This window comes from Salvelinus sp. IW2-2015, linkage group LG28, assembly GCF_002910315.2.
Source record: "Salvelinus sp. IW2-2015 linkage group LG28, ASM291031v2, whole genome shotgun sequence".
In the NCBI taxonomy this organism is placed as follows: Eukaryota; Metazoa; Chordata; class Actinopteri; order Salmoniformes; family Salmonidae; genus Salvelinus; species Salvelinus sp. IW2-2015.
The window spans coordinates 21049876-21069457 of NC_036868.1; the positions used below are offsets into that span (position 1 = coordinate 21049876).

Consider the following 19582-nt stretch of genomic DNA (forward strand, 5'->3'; position numbering starts at 1 on the left):
ACTGTGGCTGTGAAGGCATTTGTTCAAGCCCAGCATTAAGCTGATCCTAGATCTGTGGTTAAAAGCTACCTAATGTCTTCTATTTAAGTCTTTGGGGAAGACCATTTGGGGCTCACCTTGTCGTCKAGTTCCTGCTTGAGTAGCTGGTATTTCCCGCGGATGTGTGAGCGTTGCTCCTCTCCTTCGCTCAGCTCCTCTGTCATCCGGTCACACTCAGTCTTCATCCTGTCCAGCTTCACACGCAGAGCCCTCACCAGCTCCTTGTCRGACGCGGCATCCYCCTGCAGGGAGGATGCGCAAAACGTGTTACAAAAAATGAACTAATAAATAAAATGGGTTAAATTTGGAAACCCTCTCCAACCTTTTAACTAAAACACAGGAGAAGGTCTGAGGGGAGCGACCTTGGAGGTATTCTTTCAGTGTTTTTAGGAAGCGAGGAAGGACGCTGGAGGATTGTGAACATGAGCTCAGAGAAGGAAGGGAAAGACTCGAGCCATCCAAGTCATAGGCTGTTCTCTCTGCCACCGCACAGCAAGTGGTACCGATGCACCAAGTCTGGAACCAACAGGACCCTGAACAGCTTCTACTCAGGTGTGTGTGTGGATTTCAGGGGTGTCCAAGCCCCTATTTGCCTAYCTGCCTTGATGAGCTAGTCACACTGAAGGGTATGGGGAAGCAGAGGGTAAATATTCTGGCCTTTCTATCRACCTCTAGCCTGTAGGAACCTACTGTCCTAGATTCACCCTGGCTCAAAGCACTGGGCGTGTGAGGTCTGGGACTGCATGGATAGGCAAAGAGGAGGAAATTGAAATTACATTAAAGAAAAACGAAGCTGAACATTTTCCTGAGAAATTCCCACTTCCACTTTCAAATTCCCACTTTCATCGGGACCGATGCCAGATAACAATTTTCTAACTTTACGGTTGGGTTAACTTGACGTTGTTCAAACATTTTTTGAAGAATCAAGTTCSACCAAGGTTAATTACAAGGGAGTAATATTTATTTGATTTATTTTACCTTTATTTAACTAGGCAATTCAGTTAAAAACAAATTCTTATTTTCAATGACGGCCTAGGAACAGTGGGTTAACTGCCTTGTTCAGGGGCAGAACGACAGATTTTAGCCAATTGTAATTAATTAATTACAAGGGGCTAAAATATCCACAGCTATTATAAAGCTAATAACAAGCAGTGGAGAATATACGATACACGAACTGTGAGGACTACTCTACAAGCCTTCACACACTTCATTGTTCTTAGCCCCGGGTTAGACCGGCCCTGGGCTAGCTTAGCCTGTGTTTACACAAGCATTTGTTAACCCTGAGCTAAGCTTTACCCTGGAGGATACAAGGATTCACACTTGTATCCCAAAGCCCTGGGCTAACAGACATTGGCCTAGCATTTGATTTCTAACAGTGACGGTTCGTATAAACCTTGCTCTCTTTTGAAAATCAATCTCTCCCCGTACAGAGAATGCTGTGCATGATCCAGGCGGAATCATGCGACAATATTATTATCATGGTAACATGCAATTAAATGTCAATAGAAAAGCTATGACAACGGAGYAAAATGGAGCGTTTGCTGACGTTCCAGCTGTAGAGTTTGTAGCGTTAGTTGGAAGGATTAAAATGATATGAGTTTACTTATCAAAATAACGTGCAGGCATCACGAGCATATGTCAATTAAGTGAATGTGCCGCTTTTGTGATTGAACAGTTAAAACATTCTAGGTGTTGTTATTGACCCTGTTTCACACTGGCTATTTTGGCAACGTGTTTCTGGGACTAACCCTGGAAAGTCGGTGCCAACTCTGCTCCGGAGCATGGCCAGCTAYGGCAAAAATCACCTAGCCCCYGGCAAAAATCACKTAGCCCCGGGCTAAGGTGCAGTTTGAATGCGCCTTACACGAACCAGTACCTACCTTGATCTCCTTGAGGTGATGCTCCATCTCATTCCTCTCCTTCATACAGAGTCGTAGTGTCTCCTGTATGTCTCTATCCTGCTTGGCCCTGCCGTTCTGCACAGTGGCTCTGAGACTGGCCAGCTCACTCTGGTGCACCTCCCTCTCCAGCTCCAGCTGCTGCCCCAGGGAAGCCCTCTGCTCCTGGGCTGCGGCCAGCCGCGCTGCCCCCTCCGCCCCACTCCTCTGGAGCTCCGTCCTGAACGCCGCCTCCTCAGCTAGACGGGTGGTGAGCTGGGCACGGGCGGAGGTTAACTCCTTCATGGCTGCCTGGAGGCTATGTAACTCCTTAGAAATTAAAGTCACTTTATGCTTAGTTCATTCATATTTTTAATGTCTAGACCCTGGGCAAAAGCAGTTCAATACAGTTGAAGTCGGAAGATTACATACACTTATGTTGGAGTCATTAAAATTCACTTTTTAACCACTCCACAAATGACTTGTTAACAAACTATAGTTTTGGCAAGTCGGTTAGGTCATCTACTTTGTGCGTGACACAAGTAATTTTTCCAACAATTGTCTACAGACAGATTATTTCACTTATAATTCACTGTATCACAATTCCAGTGGGTCAGAAGTTTACATACACTACGTTGACTGTGCCTTTAAACAGCTTGGAAAATTCCAGAAAATTATGTCATGGCTTTAGAAGCTTCTGATAGGCTAATTGACATCATTTGAGTCAATTGGAGGTGTACCTGTGGATGTACTTCAAGGCCTACCTTCATACTCAGTGCCTCTGCTTGACATCATGGGAAAATCTAAAGAAATCAGGCAAGATCTCAGYAAAAAAWTTGTAGACCTCCACAAGTCTGGTTCATCCTTGGGKYCAATTTTCAAARGCCTGAAGGWACCACGTTCATCTGCACAAACAATAGTATGCAAGTATAAACACCATGGGACCATGCAGCCGTCATACCGCTCAGGAAGGAGACGTGTTCTYTCTCCTAGAGATGAACYTACCTTGGTGAGAAAAGTGCAAATCAATCCCAGAACAACAGCAAAGGACCTTGTGAAGATGCTGGAGGAAACAGGTACAAAAGTATCTTCATCCACAGTAAAACGAGTCCTATATCGACATAACCTGAAAGGCCGCTCAGCAAGGAAGAAGCCACGGCTCCAAAACCACCATAAAAAAGACAGACTACGTTTGCAACTGCACATGGGGACAAAGATCGTACTTTTTGGTGAAATGTCCTCCGGTCTGATGAAACAAAAATAGAACTGTTTGGCCATAATGACCATCGTTATATTTGGAGGAAAAAAGGGGGAGGCTTGCAAGTCGAAGAACACCACCCCACCTGTGAAGCACGGGGGTGCAGCATCATGTTGTGGGGGTGCTTTGCTGCAGTAGGGACTGGTGCACTTCACAAAATAGATGGCATCATGAGGCAGGATAATTATGTGGATATATGGACAATGACCCCAAGCATACTTCCAAAGTTGTGTCAAAATGGCTTAAGGACAACAAAGTCAAGGTACTGGAGTGGCCATCACAAAGCCCTGACTCAATCCCATAGAAAATTTGTGGGTGGAACTGAAAAAGCGTGTGCGAGCAAGGAGGCCCACAAACCCGACCGGTACACCAGCTCTGTCAGGAGGAATGGGACAAAATTCACCCAACTTATTGTGGGAAGCTTGTGGAAGGCTACCCGAAACGTTTGACCCAAGTTAAACAATTTAAAGGCAATGCTACCAAATACTAATTGAGTGTATGTAAACTTCTGACCCACTGGGAATGTGATGAAAGAAATAAAAGCTGAAAGAAATAATTCTCTCTACTATTATTCTGACATTTCACATTCTTAAAATAAAGTGCTGATCGTAACTGACCTAAAACAGGGAATATTTACTGGGATTAAATGTCAGGAATTGTGAAAAACTGAGTTTAAATGTATTTGGCTAAGGTGTATGTAAACCTCCGACTTCAACTGTATATTAGGGAATAGGGTGCCCTTTCAGACTCTGCTATGAAGTAGCCTACCTCCTGGTCTCTCTGGCTGCGTCGGGCCACGGCCTCWGCCCTCTCCTCCAGACTCTGGTTCTCCTCTCTCAGCCTAACCTGCAGGACAGACTGCCGCTGGGCCTCCTCCTCCAGGGCTATGGAGGCCTCCCTCACCTCCCTCACTTCCTGCTCTAGGCCCAGGTGACGTGCCCGCGTCTCCGACAGCTCCACGTCTTTACGGAGCACCTCTTCCTCGCTCCGAGCCAGACGCCCCAGCACCTCCGCTAGCTCCCTMCGCACCCCTTCAGTCTGCTGGGAGAAGGCTTTCAGCTGGGCCCGGGACAGCTCTCTCTCCTTACACGRCTGGGGGGAGAGGAGAGGGACGAGAGAGATGAAAAAGGAAGAGAGGGGAAAATAAGAGAGGAAGAGAGGGATGAGAGTAAGACAAACGAAGGGGGAGAAGTGAAGAGGACAATGTATTTAAAGTGCAAACACCAGCTTCAACGTAGATAGTGAAAAGCTGTCGCTCAGCTCAGATTTGTATTAAGGCTATAGGCTTAGCCCTGGTCTGTTTAAGAAAGATTGGTTCGTCTTTCCGTCTCTGATCCAACTCTTACAAATCACCCCCACTGTCTAATCTGCTGTCTGAGAGACTGTCTGCAAGGCTTTCTCCCAGCTCAGAGCGCCACTCCTAATCAGTTAATTGAGCACTTCATTCTCTGCCTCCTAATTTATTAAGAGGAGAAATTATTCAGGGTATTCATTCTTGTCACGTAGAGAACGAGCCAGGTGTCAGTCAGCTGCTGCTGGGGAGAGAGTTTTGAGGTGACTCATAGCGCAGAAAAAAACAGAGCGGTGACATTCACACTAATAACGCCTGGCTGACTGACTACAGCTAATCACTTAGCTAAGGCCAGCCAGCCATACCAGCATCCTCAGTAGATCTAGCAGATCACGCTTCCAAACCCCTGTACATGAGCCTTGTGTTCTTCAGCCTCATAAGGCCAGTATGAATCCGAAAAACGCTTTGGCAGCTGCTCTTTGGCTATTAGAAAGCTTTACCGAGAGTAACTGAGAGGAGTGCATTTGATCACTCTTCTAATCAGAAACAGTGTCATCCACAAAACCTACCTCGATGCATCTCTTTCAATGCACCGTCACCTCCCAGTCTCAATACAGACCTGTTTGGCTTTCTCCGTGTCCAGCTGGGCCTGTCCCCTCATTTCCTCCATGTCCCTCTCCATTCTCTTGCACTTGGCCCTCCACTGTCTGACTGCCTCCTGGGCTCTGGTTTTCAGCTCCTCCCTCCTCGTGGAGCTGTCCTGGAGCAGGGCCTCAGCCTCCTCGGCCCTGAGCAGGGCCCGGGCCCTCTCGGCAGCACACGCCTCCGAACGGCCTTGGATCTCCTTCAACTGCTCCAGCATCCTCAACTGTTGCTGCTCGCGCCTCGCCAGTTCTGACGACAACACCTGGGGTAGGAAGACGATGACGAAGAGAGAGATTCAGTGAAGATAGCACAGACAAAAAAAAAAAAACGGTGGAAATATATCCTCTATACCTTTATTAAGTCAAAAATATTTCCACTACAACGTTGTTTATATCTTTGTGCTTAGTAGGGAGCGTTTGATATTTCCACTCAGTGAACTGCCTAATCTCAGCTCTATGAGGTGGATAAATGACTGTTAGCTAGCTAGATGACTGATGTTCTACTCTGACTGTTGTCTTACTTGGCACACTTAACCAGATCAAGAGAGCGTTTGCAGCAAACAGAAGCTGTGGCATAAAGACAATGTGATTCAACCTCACTCAGGCAGACATGCATAACACACACCTCCATATCGACGCGCACGCACATACACACGTACCTCGACCTGGTTGCAGAGCTGTGTTCTCTCTCGGTCTTTGCGCTCCAGAGTCCTCCTGAGATCTTCCACCTCACTGAGGACAGATGTCCTGCTCAGCTGGGCTCTCAGCTCCTGCACCTCTCTCTCCAGCTCCGACGACCGGTCTAAATGTAACAACAACAACACATCGAAGTCAGACAACACGTACACRACKGGTCAAAAGTTTTAGAACACCTACTCATTCAAGGGTTATTCTTTATTTGAACTATTTTCTACATTATAGAATAATAGTGAAGTCATCAAAACTATGAAATAACACATGGAATCATGTAGTAACCAAAAAAGTGTTAAACAAATCAGACCGCACCACCCTCTGGAGAGCCTTGCGGTTGAGGGCGATGCAGTTGTCGTACCAGGCTGTGATACAGCCCGACAGGATGCTCTCGATTGTGCATTTATAAAAGTTTGTCAGGGTTTTGGGTGACAAGCCGAATTTCTTCAGCCTCCTGAGGTTGAAGAGATGCTGTTGCGCCCAGGGGTTGTTTGACATTCTGGAGCAGACCGATAAGGTTCGTAGGGACCGGGAGACCCTGAGACGGTTCATGCCGCCTCCTCAGGCCCCGGGTCCAAGGCGAATGGGCCGCCACCACCCACCTGCACCTGAAAGACGGTGGGGTCCCTCTCCTGACCCATCACCCCGTGCTGAGGGACGACAGCGTGGAGGGGCACAGCGTGCGGTGGAGCAACAACCTGTCAACCGTCACCGCCATAGGGACGTGCCTGGGGGACCCCTGATACACCCTTCCCCGGCCACTTCTCCCAGTGTTAAAGGGAAAAGTGGGAGGAGGGTGTGGAATCCCCCTGGGTGTTGTCGACAATGCACAAGGGGTACCGACTCCAATTCTGGTGCCGGCCCCCGTCCTTCAGGGGCCTTCATGTCACCACAGTGGCCGACCCCCTGAAGAAAACCCTGCGGCTGGAGATCTCCTCACTCCTGAACAAGGGTGCCATCCTCAGGATCAAGACATCAGAACGGCTAGGTGGGTTCTACTCCACTTATTTTGTGGTCCCAAAAAGAGACTGAGGGTTTCGACCAATTCTGGACCTCCACAACCTCAATGGGTACTTGAAGGTACTGAGGTTCCACCTGCTGTCCCCAGCCCGTGTGTTGCAGGCCGTGTCCAGGGACCAGTGGTTTGTGACACTGGACCTGAGGGATGCGTACTTCCATGTTCCTGTTCACCCAGCTCATTGGCAGTACCTCCGATTTGCTTTCGAAGGGACGGCTTACGAATTCATGGTTCTTCCCTTCGGCCTCTACTTGGCACCCCGCACTTTCACAAAGTGCATGGACGCTGTCCTGGCACCTCTGCCGAGGATTGTTGATCCTCAATTACCTGGACGATTGGCTGATTTGTGCCACGACAGAGACTTGCTCCTGACCCACATCGGCGGGCTGGACATTACTGTAAACGACAAGAGTCGTCGTCATGCCAATGAGGGTAGCAGACGCCTCCGGTCTCTTCAACGGTGGTTCCACTCCCACCGGCTGCACCCGAAGCGCCATCGTAACCACCAGCTGTGGGTGACCGCACAGTGCCTCAAGGCATTGTTGAGATGGTGCTGTCGCTCCTTTCTCTCAGGTGGAGTGGAGATGCTGAGGATGTGCCGCTGCGAGCTGGTCAGCACAGGCGCCTCCCCAATCAGCTGGGGGMGTGTGACCAAGGGCAGGTCGGCCAGCGGCTGTTGGCTACCCCCTTGGAGCGGCAGGCACATCAATACACTAGAGCTCCGAGCTGTACTGCTGGCCCTGCGGTCTTTCCTTCCACATCTGAAGGGAAAACATMTCCTGGTGAGAATGGACAACACCACATTGGTGGCTTACATCAACCATCAGGGTGACCTGAGGTCCTACCGCCTCCACCTTATGGCACGGGAGCTCCTTTCCTGGGCTCAGGGACGTCTAGCGTCTCTATGCGCAGCACACATACCTGACATCCTGAATGTTGCAGCGGATATGCTCTCGAGGGAGGGCCCGCCACCTTGGGACTGGAGCCTACATCCCCTGGTGACGCAGCACTTGTGGGACAAGTTCAGGAGGGCGCAGGTAGACCTGTTTGCCTCCCTGGACAATGCACACTGCCCCCTGTGGTACTCCATGTCGGAGCCACCAGGGCCTCTGGGCTTGGATGCTCTGGCTCATGATTGGCCAAGGCTGGAGCTTTACACATTCCTCCCTTTTCCCCTGATCCAGGCTGTGCTGGACAGGACCAGGATGGCGGATCATCGTCTGCTGCTGGTGGCCCCATACTGGCCCAGACGACCCTGGTTCAGCCTTCAACTGTCCCTGTTGTCTGGGACACCTTGGCAACTGCCCCTGAGACCTAAACTGCTGTCTCAGGCCGGAGGAACTGTCGCACCGCCTCAGTCAGTGGGCTTGTCCGCTGAACCGCACCAATGGTCCATGTTAGGACTACAGGAGGGTGTAACCATGGCAAACCAGTTGCGCTGTCGGTTGTTCTGCTCTTGGTGCACTGGTATTGAGGTTGTGCCCGAGTCATGTGGGGTGTAGTATGTCCTCCAATACCTGCAGTCTCGCTTGGATGAGGGCTTGGCAGCCTCTACACTTAGAGGGTATTTGGCTGCTATATCTGCCTGCCATGTGGGGTGGATGGACAGGCTAGTGGGTCGCCATCCCTTGGTGTCCAGGTTTATGAAGGGGATCCGTCGCCTGCGTCCAGCTAGGACCCGCTGAATGGCGAGCTGGGATCTAGATATGGTCTTGGCAGCTTTGGCAAAGCCACCTTTCGAACCGTTGGAGTCAGCCTCCCTGAAACACCTCCCTATGAAGGTGGCTTTGTTGGTAGCGATTAGAGGTTGACCGATTAATCGGAATGGACGATTAATTAGGGCTGATTTCAAGTTTTCATAACAWTCGGTAATCTGCATTTTTGGACACCGATCATGGCCGATTACATTGCACTCCACGAGGAGACTGCGTGGCAGGCTGACTACCTGTTATGCGAGTGCAGCAAAGAGCCACGGTAAGGTGCTAGCTAGCATTAAACGTATCTTATAAAAAACAATCAATCTTAACATAATCACTAGCTAACTACACATGGTTGATGATATTACTAGTTTATCTAGCTTGTCCTGCGTTGCATATAATCGATGCGGTGCCTGTTAATTTATCATTGAATCACAGCCTACTTCGCCAAAAGGGTGATTTAACAAGCACATTCGCGAAAAAAGCACTGTCGTTGCACCAATGTGTACCTAACCGTAAACGTCAACGCCTTTCTTAAAATCAATACACAAGTATATATTTTTTAAACCTGCATATTTGGTTAATATTGCCTGCTAACATGAATTTCTTTTAACTAGGGAAATTGTGTCACTTCTCTTGCATTCTGTGCAACAGAGTCAGGGTATATGCAGCAGTTTGGGCCGCCTGGCTCGTTGCGAACTGTGTGAAGACTATTTCTTCCTAACAAAGACAGCCAACTTCGCCAAACYGGGGATGATTTAACAAAAGCGCATTTGCGAAAAACGCATAATTGTTGAACGAATGTACCTAACCATAAACACCAATGCCTTTCTTAAAATCAATACACAGAAGTATATATTTTTTTAAACCTGCATATTTAGTTAAAAGAAATTCATGTMAACAGGCAATATTAAACTAGGGAAATTGTGTCACTTCTCTTGCGTTCATTGCACGCAGAGTCAGGGTATATGCAACAGTTTGGGACGCCTGGCTCGTTGCGAACTAATTGCCAGAATTTTACGTAACTATGACATAACATTGAAGGTTGTGCAATGTAACAGCAATATTTATACTTATGGATGCCACCCGTTAGATAAAATACGGAACGGTTCCGCATTTCACTGAAAGAATAAATGTTTTGTTTTCGAAATGATAGTTTCCGGATTTGACCATATGAATGACCTAAGGCTCGTATTTCTGTGTGTTATTATATTATAATTAAGTCTATGATTTGATAGAGCAGTCTGACTGAGCGGTGGTAGGCAGCAGCAYGCTCGTAAGCATTCATTCAAACAGCACTTTACTGCGTTTGCCAGCAGCCCTTCGCAATGCTTCAAGCACAGCGCTGTTTATGACTTCAAGCCTATCAACTCCTGAGATTAGGCTGGCAATACTAAAGTACCTATTAGAACATCCAATAGTCAAAGGTATATGAAATACAATTGGTATAGAGAAATAGTCCTATAATAACTACAACCTAAAACTTCTTACCTGGGAAAATTGAAGACTTATGTTAAAAGGAACCACGAGCTTTCATATGTTCTCATGTTCTGAGCAAGGAACTTAAACGTTAGCTTTCTTACATGGCACATATTGCACTTTTACTTTCTTCTCCAACACTTTGTTTTTGCATTATTTAAACCAAATTGAACATGTTTCATTTATTTGAGACTGAATTGATTTTATTGATGTATTATATTAAGTTAAAATAAAAGTGTTCATTGTTCATTCAGTATTGTTGTAATTGTCATTATTACAAATATATATATATATATATATATATATATATATATATATAAATCGGCCGATTAATCGGTATCGGATTCTTTTGGTCCTCCAATAATCGGTATCGTGTTGAAAAATCATAATGGGTCGACCTCTAGTAGTGATTACTTCCATGAAGGGGGTGGGTGAGCTCCATGCTCTTTCAGTAAGTTCTGAGTGCTACCGGATGGACCCTGGTGGGAGGAGTATATCCTGTCTGCTTATGACCCCCCGGCAGTAGCGGGGGAGTCTGGGCCTTCCTCCGGCATGCTGTGCCCTGTGCGGGCACTGGCTGCCTATGTGGAGTGAACACGGTCAGAGAGAACAACAGGCCAGCTCTGTCTGCTATGGTGAGAGAGTCCTGGGGGCTGGGTTATCAAAGCAGAGGCTCTCTCATTGGATGGTGGACACGATTACGACAGCATACCATCTGGCTGGCAGGCCAGTGCTGGGATCTGTGGTGACACATTCAACACGAGGTGTGGCTGCGTCCTGGGCTCTACTGAGAGGAGGGCCCCTTGCTGATATCTGTGCTGCGGCCAGCTGGGRTTCCTCTTGCACCTTTGCTAGGTACTATCGGGTAAATGTGGTACCTTCCTCTGCGGTTCGTTCAGCGGTCCTCGGCGTCGCCTCCTTCCGGGTACTGTGCCGGGACCCCCCTTCCACATTGACGGCCCATGRGTCTCGGTCCCGCYCTGGGACTTCGCCGCTGGCTGGCCAGGTCCCTCTAGCACCGACTAAATCTGGTACGGGTATACCAATATATTGGAAAGATCCAATATAGTGAAACATAACGAAAGTTACGTATGTAAKCACGGTTATGTGAGCTATATGGATCACTCCAATCCTCTACGGTGCTAGAGGCGCCTCAAAAATGATGAAGAGAACGTGTGTCGTGACCATGGGGTCTATATATAGGGGCGGACCKCAGCCGTGACACAGGTGTACACGGGAGTAAATCTGTAAATCCTCACCTCGGATGTATTCCTCCACCGCAGAGTGATACCAATATATTGGAGTGATCCATATAGCTCACACAACCGTGGTTACGTACGTAACCTTCAGTCAGTACCTAAGCCCAGGCATTCACTCTCCTCCCCACCCCTCCATCAGCCGACAGCCTCCACTAAAAAACCCTTAACTCATAAGAGCTCCAGCCTCTTCTCCAGCAGTCAGTACCTAGTCCAAGTCCTGCTCCTTTCTCCTCCCTGTCCATGCGAGTGGCTCTGGGCTGTGTAGTGAGCTGGGAGATCTCCCTCTGCAGATCCATACGTTCCTTCTCTGTCCTCAGCAGCTGCACACGCATCTCCTCTACCTGGGAACACACACATGGAGGAGTTTACCCACACAGAGGATATGAATTTGATTAACACCGTAGCACCCACCCCTACACAAACACACACCTTTAAGAAGAGCTACTCGAGTACCTGTTGTAGAAGAGCGCCCCTGCCTCCTTCTGATTGGTCCAGCTGTCTCCTGGCCCTCTCCAGTTCCGCCTCCATCTTGAGGACAGATCACATGATTAGTGCCAAGAGTTTTAGCTGGTCAGGTCACACGGTCAGAAAAAAAYATCCTGGCCCTACACATGACCCGGACAGACACAGGCACATTCATGAGATCCCTTTCATTATACAACCAGGAAGTACTTCAGCTCATATAGAATATCATCTGCATTATTCGACAAGGCAGAAAGTGGGTTACAGAATACATGGCTAAAATATTATTTGCATGCACACACACACATTTTAAATACTTTATTTGACTCCACAAATCACATTACATCATGAAGGATTCAAACATTTCTAAGCTCATTGATGAAAGGACAATTAAGGAAACGAACACCTTCTCCACACAGCTAGGCTGCTCAAAACTAAAAAAGTTTGTTTATTTGTCCTTTATTTAACTAGGCAAGTCAGTTTGTAGCGGTATTTAAMTTAAGAACAAATTCTTATTTACAATGCCGYCCTAGGAACAGTAGGTTAACGGCTGAAACAGAGCCGTACCTAGTCGGTTGTTCTGTTCTACTCTTAGGCAGGCCTGCAATCTGAAGGCCACGTACTGTAAGCCTATGTACGTGACCCAGACTGCCAAATATCAATGCCACCAACTTGCATTGGTATCCCAGGCTGTCCAAGCGTGATACGAGGGCCTGGTATTTAAGGAGCTTGTCAGAAAAGGCCTGCTCCATGTAACAATCAAATGAGCAACTCACTTCCAAAATCAGCACCTCCAACACACACACACACACACACACACACGACACAAGACACATGCACACACAACACACACACACACAACACACACACACACACACACACACACCACACACACCACACACACACACACACCCCTTGGTCTTCTCGCTCTCTGATCTCAGTAGTTTGTTCTTGACGGCCTCCTCAGTTTCCAGGTCCCGAGCCTCTCGCCTCCTCAGAGCCTTGAGAAGGAAACCATAGAGTAATGAATGATACGTATATGTACACAAACCCCAGCACTATGCATTTAGTGTGTAGTATCACATTCAAACTAAATTAGCTAACGTGCCTTTTAGCCTTTAGGCAAGTAGAGAATCGAAAAAGGCAAAGAATAGCCTTTAGGCTAGTTGATAACCGAACAGTCAGGAGGAGAAACACGAGTAATGGTGTTACAGTCGATGGCTAGCTAGCTTCCATCTCCTCTCAAAGAGACAATGTGTTGGGTTTCTAATAGAGCTTAGCATCCCATCCCACACACTCCTGTTTCTGTGGTGTTTTGTAAAGGCTTAGTGATGTATTACAGCCCCTTAAGGCACCATCCACCAACTGACTCATCCTATCCATTCATTCACAACATGGCAGTAGAGTAGAGTAGGCCCACTGGAGTGTAGCCTTATAATACAACTACCCAGGCAGACCTCTCCCTTGCCCCGTCTCTCTTTAGTAAAAGAGATGATTTTCCTCTTCATTTCCTCTCCTCTTGTTTATTTACCCTTAACTTGGGAACAAATACATTATTTTCCCCTAACCTGGGGCAGCCGGCTTCTCATTAGAAGAAGAAGCTCTCTGCAGTGGAAAGAGATGCAAATGACTTAGCCACCTCTCTTATCACTGCTTCTCTCTGAGGAGAAGAGGGGAGGATTAGAGCTGATAGATAGCTAAACACTGCCCCCCAGCGGTAACTTTCAGAACTGGTCCTAATTTGAAAACAACAACACACTGACATGGAAAAGGCTAATTGCAGGGATGGAAGGACAGCTAGAATGGTTTGGATGAGAGGGGTGGATGGTGCGAGATGAATGTGGGTTATATTAGGGAAGGGTAGAAGTCAAGGTGTCCCACCTCCTGCAGTTCATCAGACATGATACCCCGCTGTTCTGGTCGTCTGTCTGACACGCTCTGTCGCTCCGAACGCATCTCCCTCTCAATCTCCTGCAGACGCTTCTCCACACGAGACGACACCTGGGGGAGAAAGTCACTGTAGGTTACAGCACTAAGCGTTCTAAGATCACCTCTAGAGTGGAGCAGCTAACGTTGGAGTAAACATTTTTACAGTTATGTATTTAATGTGAATTCATGTATTTCCAGTGATGCTATTACATGTACATTTTAGTCGCTCTTATCCAGAGCGACTTACAGCAGTGAGTGCCTACATTTTCATGCTTTTTCATACTGTTATGTTACTGTTATGTTCCTAACTGACCGAGTCCTGTCTCTGTGAAGTCGTCAGGTGCTCYGACAGATTCTCCAAGGCTCGTCTGGTGTCAATGTCAGACCTTAGAAACAGGGAAACAGGAATTAATTAATTAATGAATGGTACATTTTGGACATTACAGGGCCTCTACCTGTTCCTCCTGAGGATTTCTCTGTCCATGTCYTCCCCCAGTCTCAGCTGGTCACTGRGCAGGTCTCTGAATGACTGGTGCAGGACGTGGACCTGAGCAGGAAGAGGAAAAAGAGAACACTTGCACTACTTAAAACGTCCACAAGGGCTGCATAATACTGTTATAGCACTGTCATAGGCTGATACTAACAGATTCAACTGTTACTGAGAAAACTTTAGGGCACAAAAACAATACAATGCGCCCTCTGCTGGTTCTTGTCTCTAACTGCACTACAACAGTGAGCGTTGAAGTGGCGATACTGAAGATGCAGAGCTTTGACAGATAAGGTGGTCTCAGGACTTACATCCCCGTCTGGCAGGCTGSAGTCTCTGAAGCGGACTGTAGCTGATCTAGACCTCCTTCTCGCTCCTCCTTCTCCGGCCGACTCAGATCTCCCATAGTCCTTCAAGGGAGACGTGGGGTAGAAGCGCTGGCCCTCTACAAACGTACACAATAAACTGTGGGCTATATAACTATTTTATAACTGTATAACTGCACATAATTATTTTTWCAAAATAAAACAGTTATAATAAGTAAAGTTTCTAAATTAATTCCATCTGCCCCCTGGTGTTTTGACCTTGACTATCTGTCTGTCAGGTATTGTTTTACTTAGTGTTGGCCAACTGAGACACAGCAGCATAGGTCTCACATCTAGACATTATACATAGCATATATCACCTGAGCCATAGCCAGCTTCCAGGTCGCTGGTGTGCAGGGTGGAGGCTGAGGCACTCCGGACCCCTGAGGAACTATGCAGCCTCTGGTTCTGCAGCTGAGCGATAGACTCCTCCAGATTATCCCTCAACTAGAGAGGGGGAGGGAGGAAAAMAAGGGGAGATGGAGAGACAGYTGTACTAGAGAACTTCTGACAATGCGTTGATTGAGTTTTACAGCACACAACCTTCATGTATAAAATGAGACGTGGGCAATTTAAACTAAACAGCTGCAGACAGTACATTTTTTATATTGTTTTACTTACTGTTGCCATGGCTTCCGCCTGGTCATCTGTGTGCTCTCTGTATTGCCCCAACATCCGGTCCACTTTGTTCAAATTCCTATTAGTGTCCTGGAATGAGAAAATAGCCATTAGTGCTGGCTATAATGGTTTTCGGAATGACAATTCGTAAGCAAAATATTCGAAAGGTTTTGACTGGTTTCAACCTGAATGCACAGTTATTGACTGTCATTAGCAGGGAAAAGAAAGGAGACTAGCCTACCTGTAAAGTACTCGCCAAGGTGTTAATTTTCTCTGAAATGGCTGGAGCATCAGGACCTGTTCTGTGACTGTCCCGTCGCGATCTAGAGCTGGCATTTCGCCCCCGTGACCTCAGCCCCCTCGTCCGGTCGAAGGTGTCTGACTCGCTGGAGGATTCCATTGTTTTGGTCAGGAGTAGCCTTTAAAATGTTTTWAAAAACTTTACTGCTGATATTACTAATCGCTGATTAGCAATTTAACTAATCAGATTAGCTAGCTAGCAAGCTGGAAAATATAACGTTAGCTAGTTGCATCTTTTCTTTATGACAGCTCTTGTTTTTTATTCAAACTCAGTTAGCTGTACATTTTTGTATAACTAGCTATGAGTTTGGAAGCTAGCTAGCTAACGTGATGACTGTTAGTAAATCAGATAGAAAACTGGCTAGCTAACGTTAATATAACTGTGCTAACCATGGCTYGTTTAGCTAGCTAAACCAGACTAGCTAAACCATTTTTTTTAAACAGGTTTTATCTGGAACCATCGGTAGCTAGCTAACTCAACTAAACACACTCTCAACATATTAGCCACACTTACCAGCATGAATTAGCAACATAGAAACCGTTAACAAGTCACTTTAGCAAGTGACAACTGAAGAGGGACAAGCCAGTTTCTCTCTGCTATGGCAACTTGAACTGGCCGCCAAGAACAGGAAGACAACAAGAGTTGAACAGTTTCAAATTACGTCGGGAGTTGTAGTTTTAAAAGTTACCCCAGTGACGGAATTATGTGTGAATCACATTCTTGAGAACTACATTGTCCGAAACTTGCTCTGGGGAGATGCATATTGCGCCACTGCGACCGCCTTTCAGATTACAGCACAACCCGTCTAGTTACTAGGATGCTACTGATATAAGTAAGAAGATAAGAAAGATAAGAAGATAAGACTTTGTTTGTTTATTTTATGTAGGCTAGCATATGCCTGTATCTATAGCCTGTTATCTATAGCTTCGACTAATTCGTGCACCCGCACATTGACTCTGTAACGGTACACCCTTCATATAGCCCCGCTATTGTAATTTTATTGCGGCTCTTAAATTATTTGTTACTTTTATTTCTCATTCTTATTTTTTTTAGCATTTTTTTAAATTTATTTTCATTTTTTAACTGCATTGTTGGTTAGGGCTTGTAAGTAAGCATTTCACTGTAAGGTACTGTACCTGTTGTATTCGGCGCATGTGACAAATAACATTTGATTTTAAAATTATAATGATTATAACTTATTGACAATTAATAATTATAATAGGTTAGTAGCTCAATTAATGAGTAGGCTAATAATACACTGAACATTAAAACACATCATGATTTTAATGTGGTGTTTTTAGGTTATGTAGATGCTTGAGRTTTATGATATGAAATTGCATTTCTAGGAAGGATAGCCTAAATACTTTATAAAATAGCCAATGAGGTAAAGAAAATCCAATATATTAAATTCCCCTACTTAACACAAGAGTGTCTCAGAAGTCTTCTGTAGACCCACGCCATAAGAAGCAAGACTAAATCCACACCTCAGAGAGAGTATCCCCAAGCGTCTCCTCTCACCGCTCTCTCACACGACACCGAGAGTCAGTGGCCAATAAGAAAACTGTCAGTATAATTGTACTGGGACGAGTTGAGTTCATGTGCTGAAATTTATGACAAACAAAGTAACGTGCTTCAACTTCAGTTTGCCGTGGGCTTCAGGTGAGAAGGTTTTCGTCAGTGCCTGAAGTGCTTTCAAATTACTTTTGATATTTTTTCAAAGAGATGACTGAAAACGACCGACACCGCTTGCAGGTGATAACATGTGCGCTGTTTACCCTCGTCACGTTACCTATCAAAACTTTGGGGGACACCGACTCCTGCCCCACTGTTTGCGAATGCTCAGAGTGGAAGACTTACACTATCTCTTGCTTTGACATTGATGTCATTCCCACATTTCCTACAAGCACAGAGACAATGTAAGTATCTGTTTGTATAGGCTTATTAGGATTGATGTGTCAGTGATCTTGAGCTGTGTGTGTGTGAAAAAGTTAGAATATACAGGTTTGAAGATAAAACTATGATTTTGAGATATATTCAGAATTTAAACTTCAGAAAAAAAATAACCAATATGGCCAAAAGTATGTGGACACCCCTTCAAATTAGTGGATTTGGCTACTTCAGTCACACCCGTTGCTGACAGGTGTATAAGATTGCGAACTCAGCCATGCAATCTCCATAGACATACATTGGCAGTAAAATGACCTTACTGAAGAGCTCAGTGACTTTCAATGTGGCACTGTRGTAGGATGCCACCTTTCCAACAAGTCAGTTCGTCAAATGTCTGCCCTGCTAGAGCTGCCCTGGTCAACTGTAAGTGCTGTTATTGTGAAGTGGAAACTRCTAGGAGCAACAACGGCTCTGAAGCGGGGAGTGGTAGGCCACACAAGCTCACAGAACGGGACCGCCGAGTGTGTACAAATCGTCTGTCCTCGGTCGCAACACTCACTACAAGTTCCTAACTGCATCTGGAAGCAACGTCAGCACAATAACTGTTTGTCGMTAGCTTCGGTAGCTCCATGGCCGAGTAGCCTAACATCACCATATGCAATGCCAAGCYTTGGCTGGAGTGGTGTAAAGCCATTGGACTCTGGAGCAGTGGAAATGSGTTCTCTGGAGTGATGAATCACGCMTCACCATCTGGCAGTACAATGGARGAATCTGGGTTTGGCGGAATGCAAGGAGAACTATTATAGTGCCAACTGTAAAGTTTGGTGGAGGAGGAACAATGGTCTGGGGCTGTTTTTTATGGTTCGAGCTAGGCCCCCTAGTTCCAGTGAAGGGAAATCTTAATYCTACAGCATACAATGTCATTTTAGACAATTCTGTGCCTCCAACTTGGTGGCAAACAGTTTGGGGAAGGCCCTGTCCTGTTTCAGCATGACAATAATTATATATATATTTTTTAACCTTTTCTTATTTAACTAGGCAAGTCGGTTAAGAACAAATTCTTATTTACAATGACAGCCTAGGAACAGTGGGTTAACTGCCTTGTTCAGGGGCAGAACGACAGATTTTTACCTTGTCAGCTCGGGGATTTGATCTAGCAACCTTTCAGTTACGCTCTAACCACTAGGCTACCTGCACAATGCCACCYTGCACAAAGTGAGTTCCGTACAGAAATGGTTCATCGAGATTGGTGTGGAAGAACTTGACTGGCCTGCACAGAGCCCTGACGTCAACCTCATCGAACACCTTTGGGATGAATTGGAACGCCGACTGCCCGACCTCACTAATGCTCTTGTGGCTGAATGGAAGCAAGTCCCCACAGCAATGTTCCAACATCTAGTGGAAAGCCTTCCCAGATGAGTGGAGGCTGTTATAGCAGCAAAGGGGGACCAACTCCATATTAATGTCCATGATTTTGGAATAAGATGTTCGGCGAGCAGGTGTTCACATACTTTTGTACATGCAGTGTATATTGGCACAGAGATGATCAAACACTAGATCGTCTAAATTACTTAACAGGCTGTTATTTTCAAGAGATTGATTTTAGTCAGTAAACATTTACAGTTTTATAAAACAGAATCCTTGGCACACTCAGTGAWGCAAGGCAAACATTTCTCTTTAATGAGTTCATACCATAACGAATCTTGTCTGAGAGAACAGAGAACCAGTTTATCAGACAGCCTGTCCATGGAGCTTTGAGGGTGTTTGGGTCATGTCTGCAGTGTGTCTGTCCTCACTTGCAGTAAAGGGAAATATGCCTACATATGTGCTTATGAGAACAGGAAAGGTAAAGAAATGACCAGTAAAAAATATGTTATTGAAACAGAGACATGTATTGAAAGACATTATGCAGTTTATTTGTTATTGGTATAACTATATATTCAAACACAATTCTACAAATGTGCAAGGACAAAATCATAATTGATTAAACAAGTGACCAAATCAGTTTCTCTGAATCAGCGTTATTAAAAAGTTATCAGTTTTTCCTAAACATTTCAATAACTTTTTAGTGCWAGGGTTTGTCATTGTGTATTGGCTGCAGAGAGAAGGGAGGATATTGGCTTTGATATWAATATCTCTATTAAAGTCTAGGCTTATTCTGCCCCTGAATCCTTAACATACTATTCCTTTATCTGCACATGTCAGAGCAAACATCTCCTAAACGCTGTGACACTGAAAGACTATCCAGGCTCTGTAGGCTTTGCTTGGGAGTCAGGATTTM

The 19582-nt window shown here is 45.9% G+C and overlaps 2 protein-coding genes across 2 annotated transcripts in view; one reads left to right on the plus strand and one right to left on the minus strand.

The window, feature by feature from the left end:
• Window positions 1-16036, minus strand: part of LOC111954388 (centrosomal protein of 128 kDa) — a 37485-nt gene extending 21449 nt beyond the window's left edge. The window contains exons 1-16 of the mRNA XM_070435751.1: window positions 15928-16036; window positions 15355-15532; window positions 15117-15203; window positions 14816-14942; window positions 14442-14575; window positions 14099-14190; window positions 13957-14029; window positions 13596-13715; window positions 12623-12715; window positions 11706-11780; window positions 11458-11593; window positions 5769-5911; window positions 5085-5372; window positions 3943-4266; window positions 1920-2246; window positions 117-281 (exon numbers count right to left, since the gene is read on the minus strand). Of these exons, the coding sequence (XP_070291852.1) occupies window positions 117-281; window positions 1920-2246; window positions 3943-4266; window positions 5085-5372; window positions 5769-5911; window positions 11458-11593; window positions 11706-11780; window positions 12623-12715; window positions 13596-13715; window positions 13957-14029; window positions 14099-14190; window positions 14442-14575; window positions 14816-14942; window positions 15117-15203; window positions 15355-15513 (2343 nt within the window). The 5' untranslated portion in view covers window positions 15514-15532; window positions 15928-16036. The remainder of the gene's footprint in view (window positions 1-116; window positions 282-1919; window positions 2247-3942; window positions 4267-5084; window positions 5373-5768; window positions 5912-11457; window positions 11594-11705; window positions 11781-12622; window positions 12716-13595; window positions 13716-13956; window positions 14030-14098; window positions 14191-14441; window positions 14576-14815; window positions 14943-15116; window positions 15204-15354; window positions 15533-15927) is intronic.
• An 846-nt stretch (window positions 16037-16882) lies between these two features.
• The window catches only part of LOC111954188 (thyrotropin receptor), a 31202-nt gene continuing 28502 nt past the window's right edge, over window positions 16883-19582 (plus strand). The window contains exon 1 of the mRNA XM_023973714.1: window positions 16883-17330. Within this exon, the coding sequence (XP_023829482.1) occupies window positions 17137-17330 (194 nt within the window). The 5' untranslated portion in view covers window positions 16883-17136. The remainder of the gene's footprint in view (window positions 17331-19582) is intronic.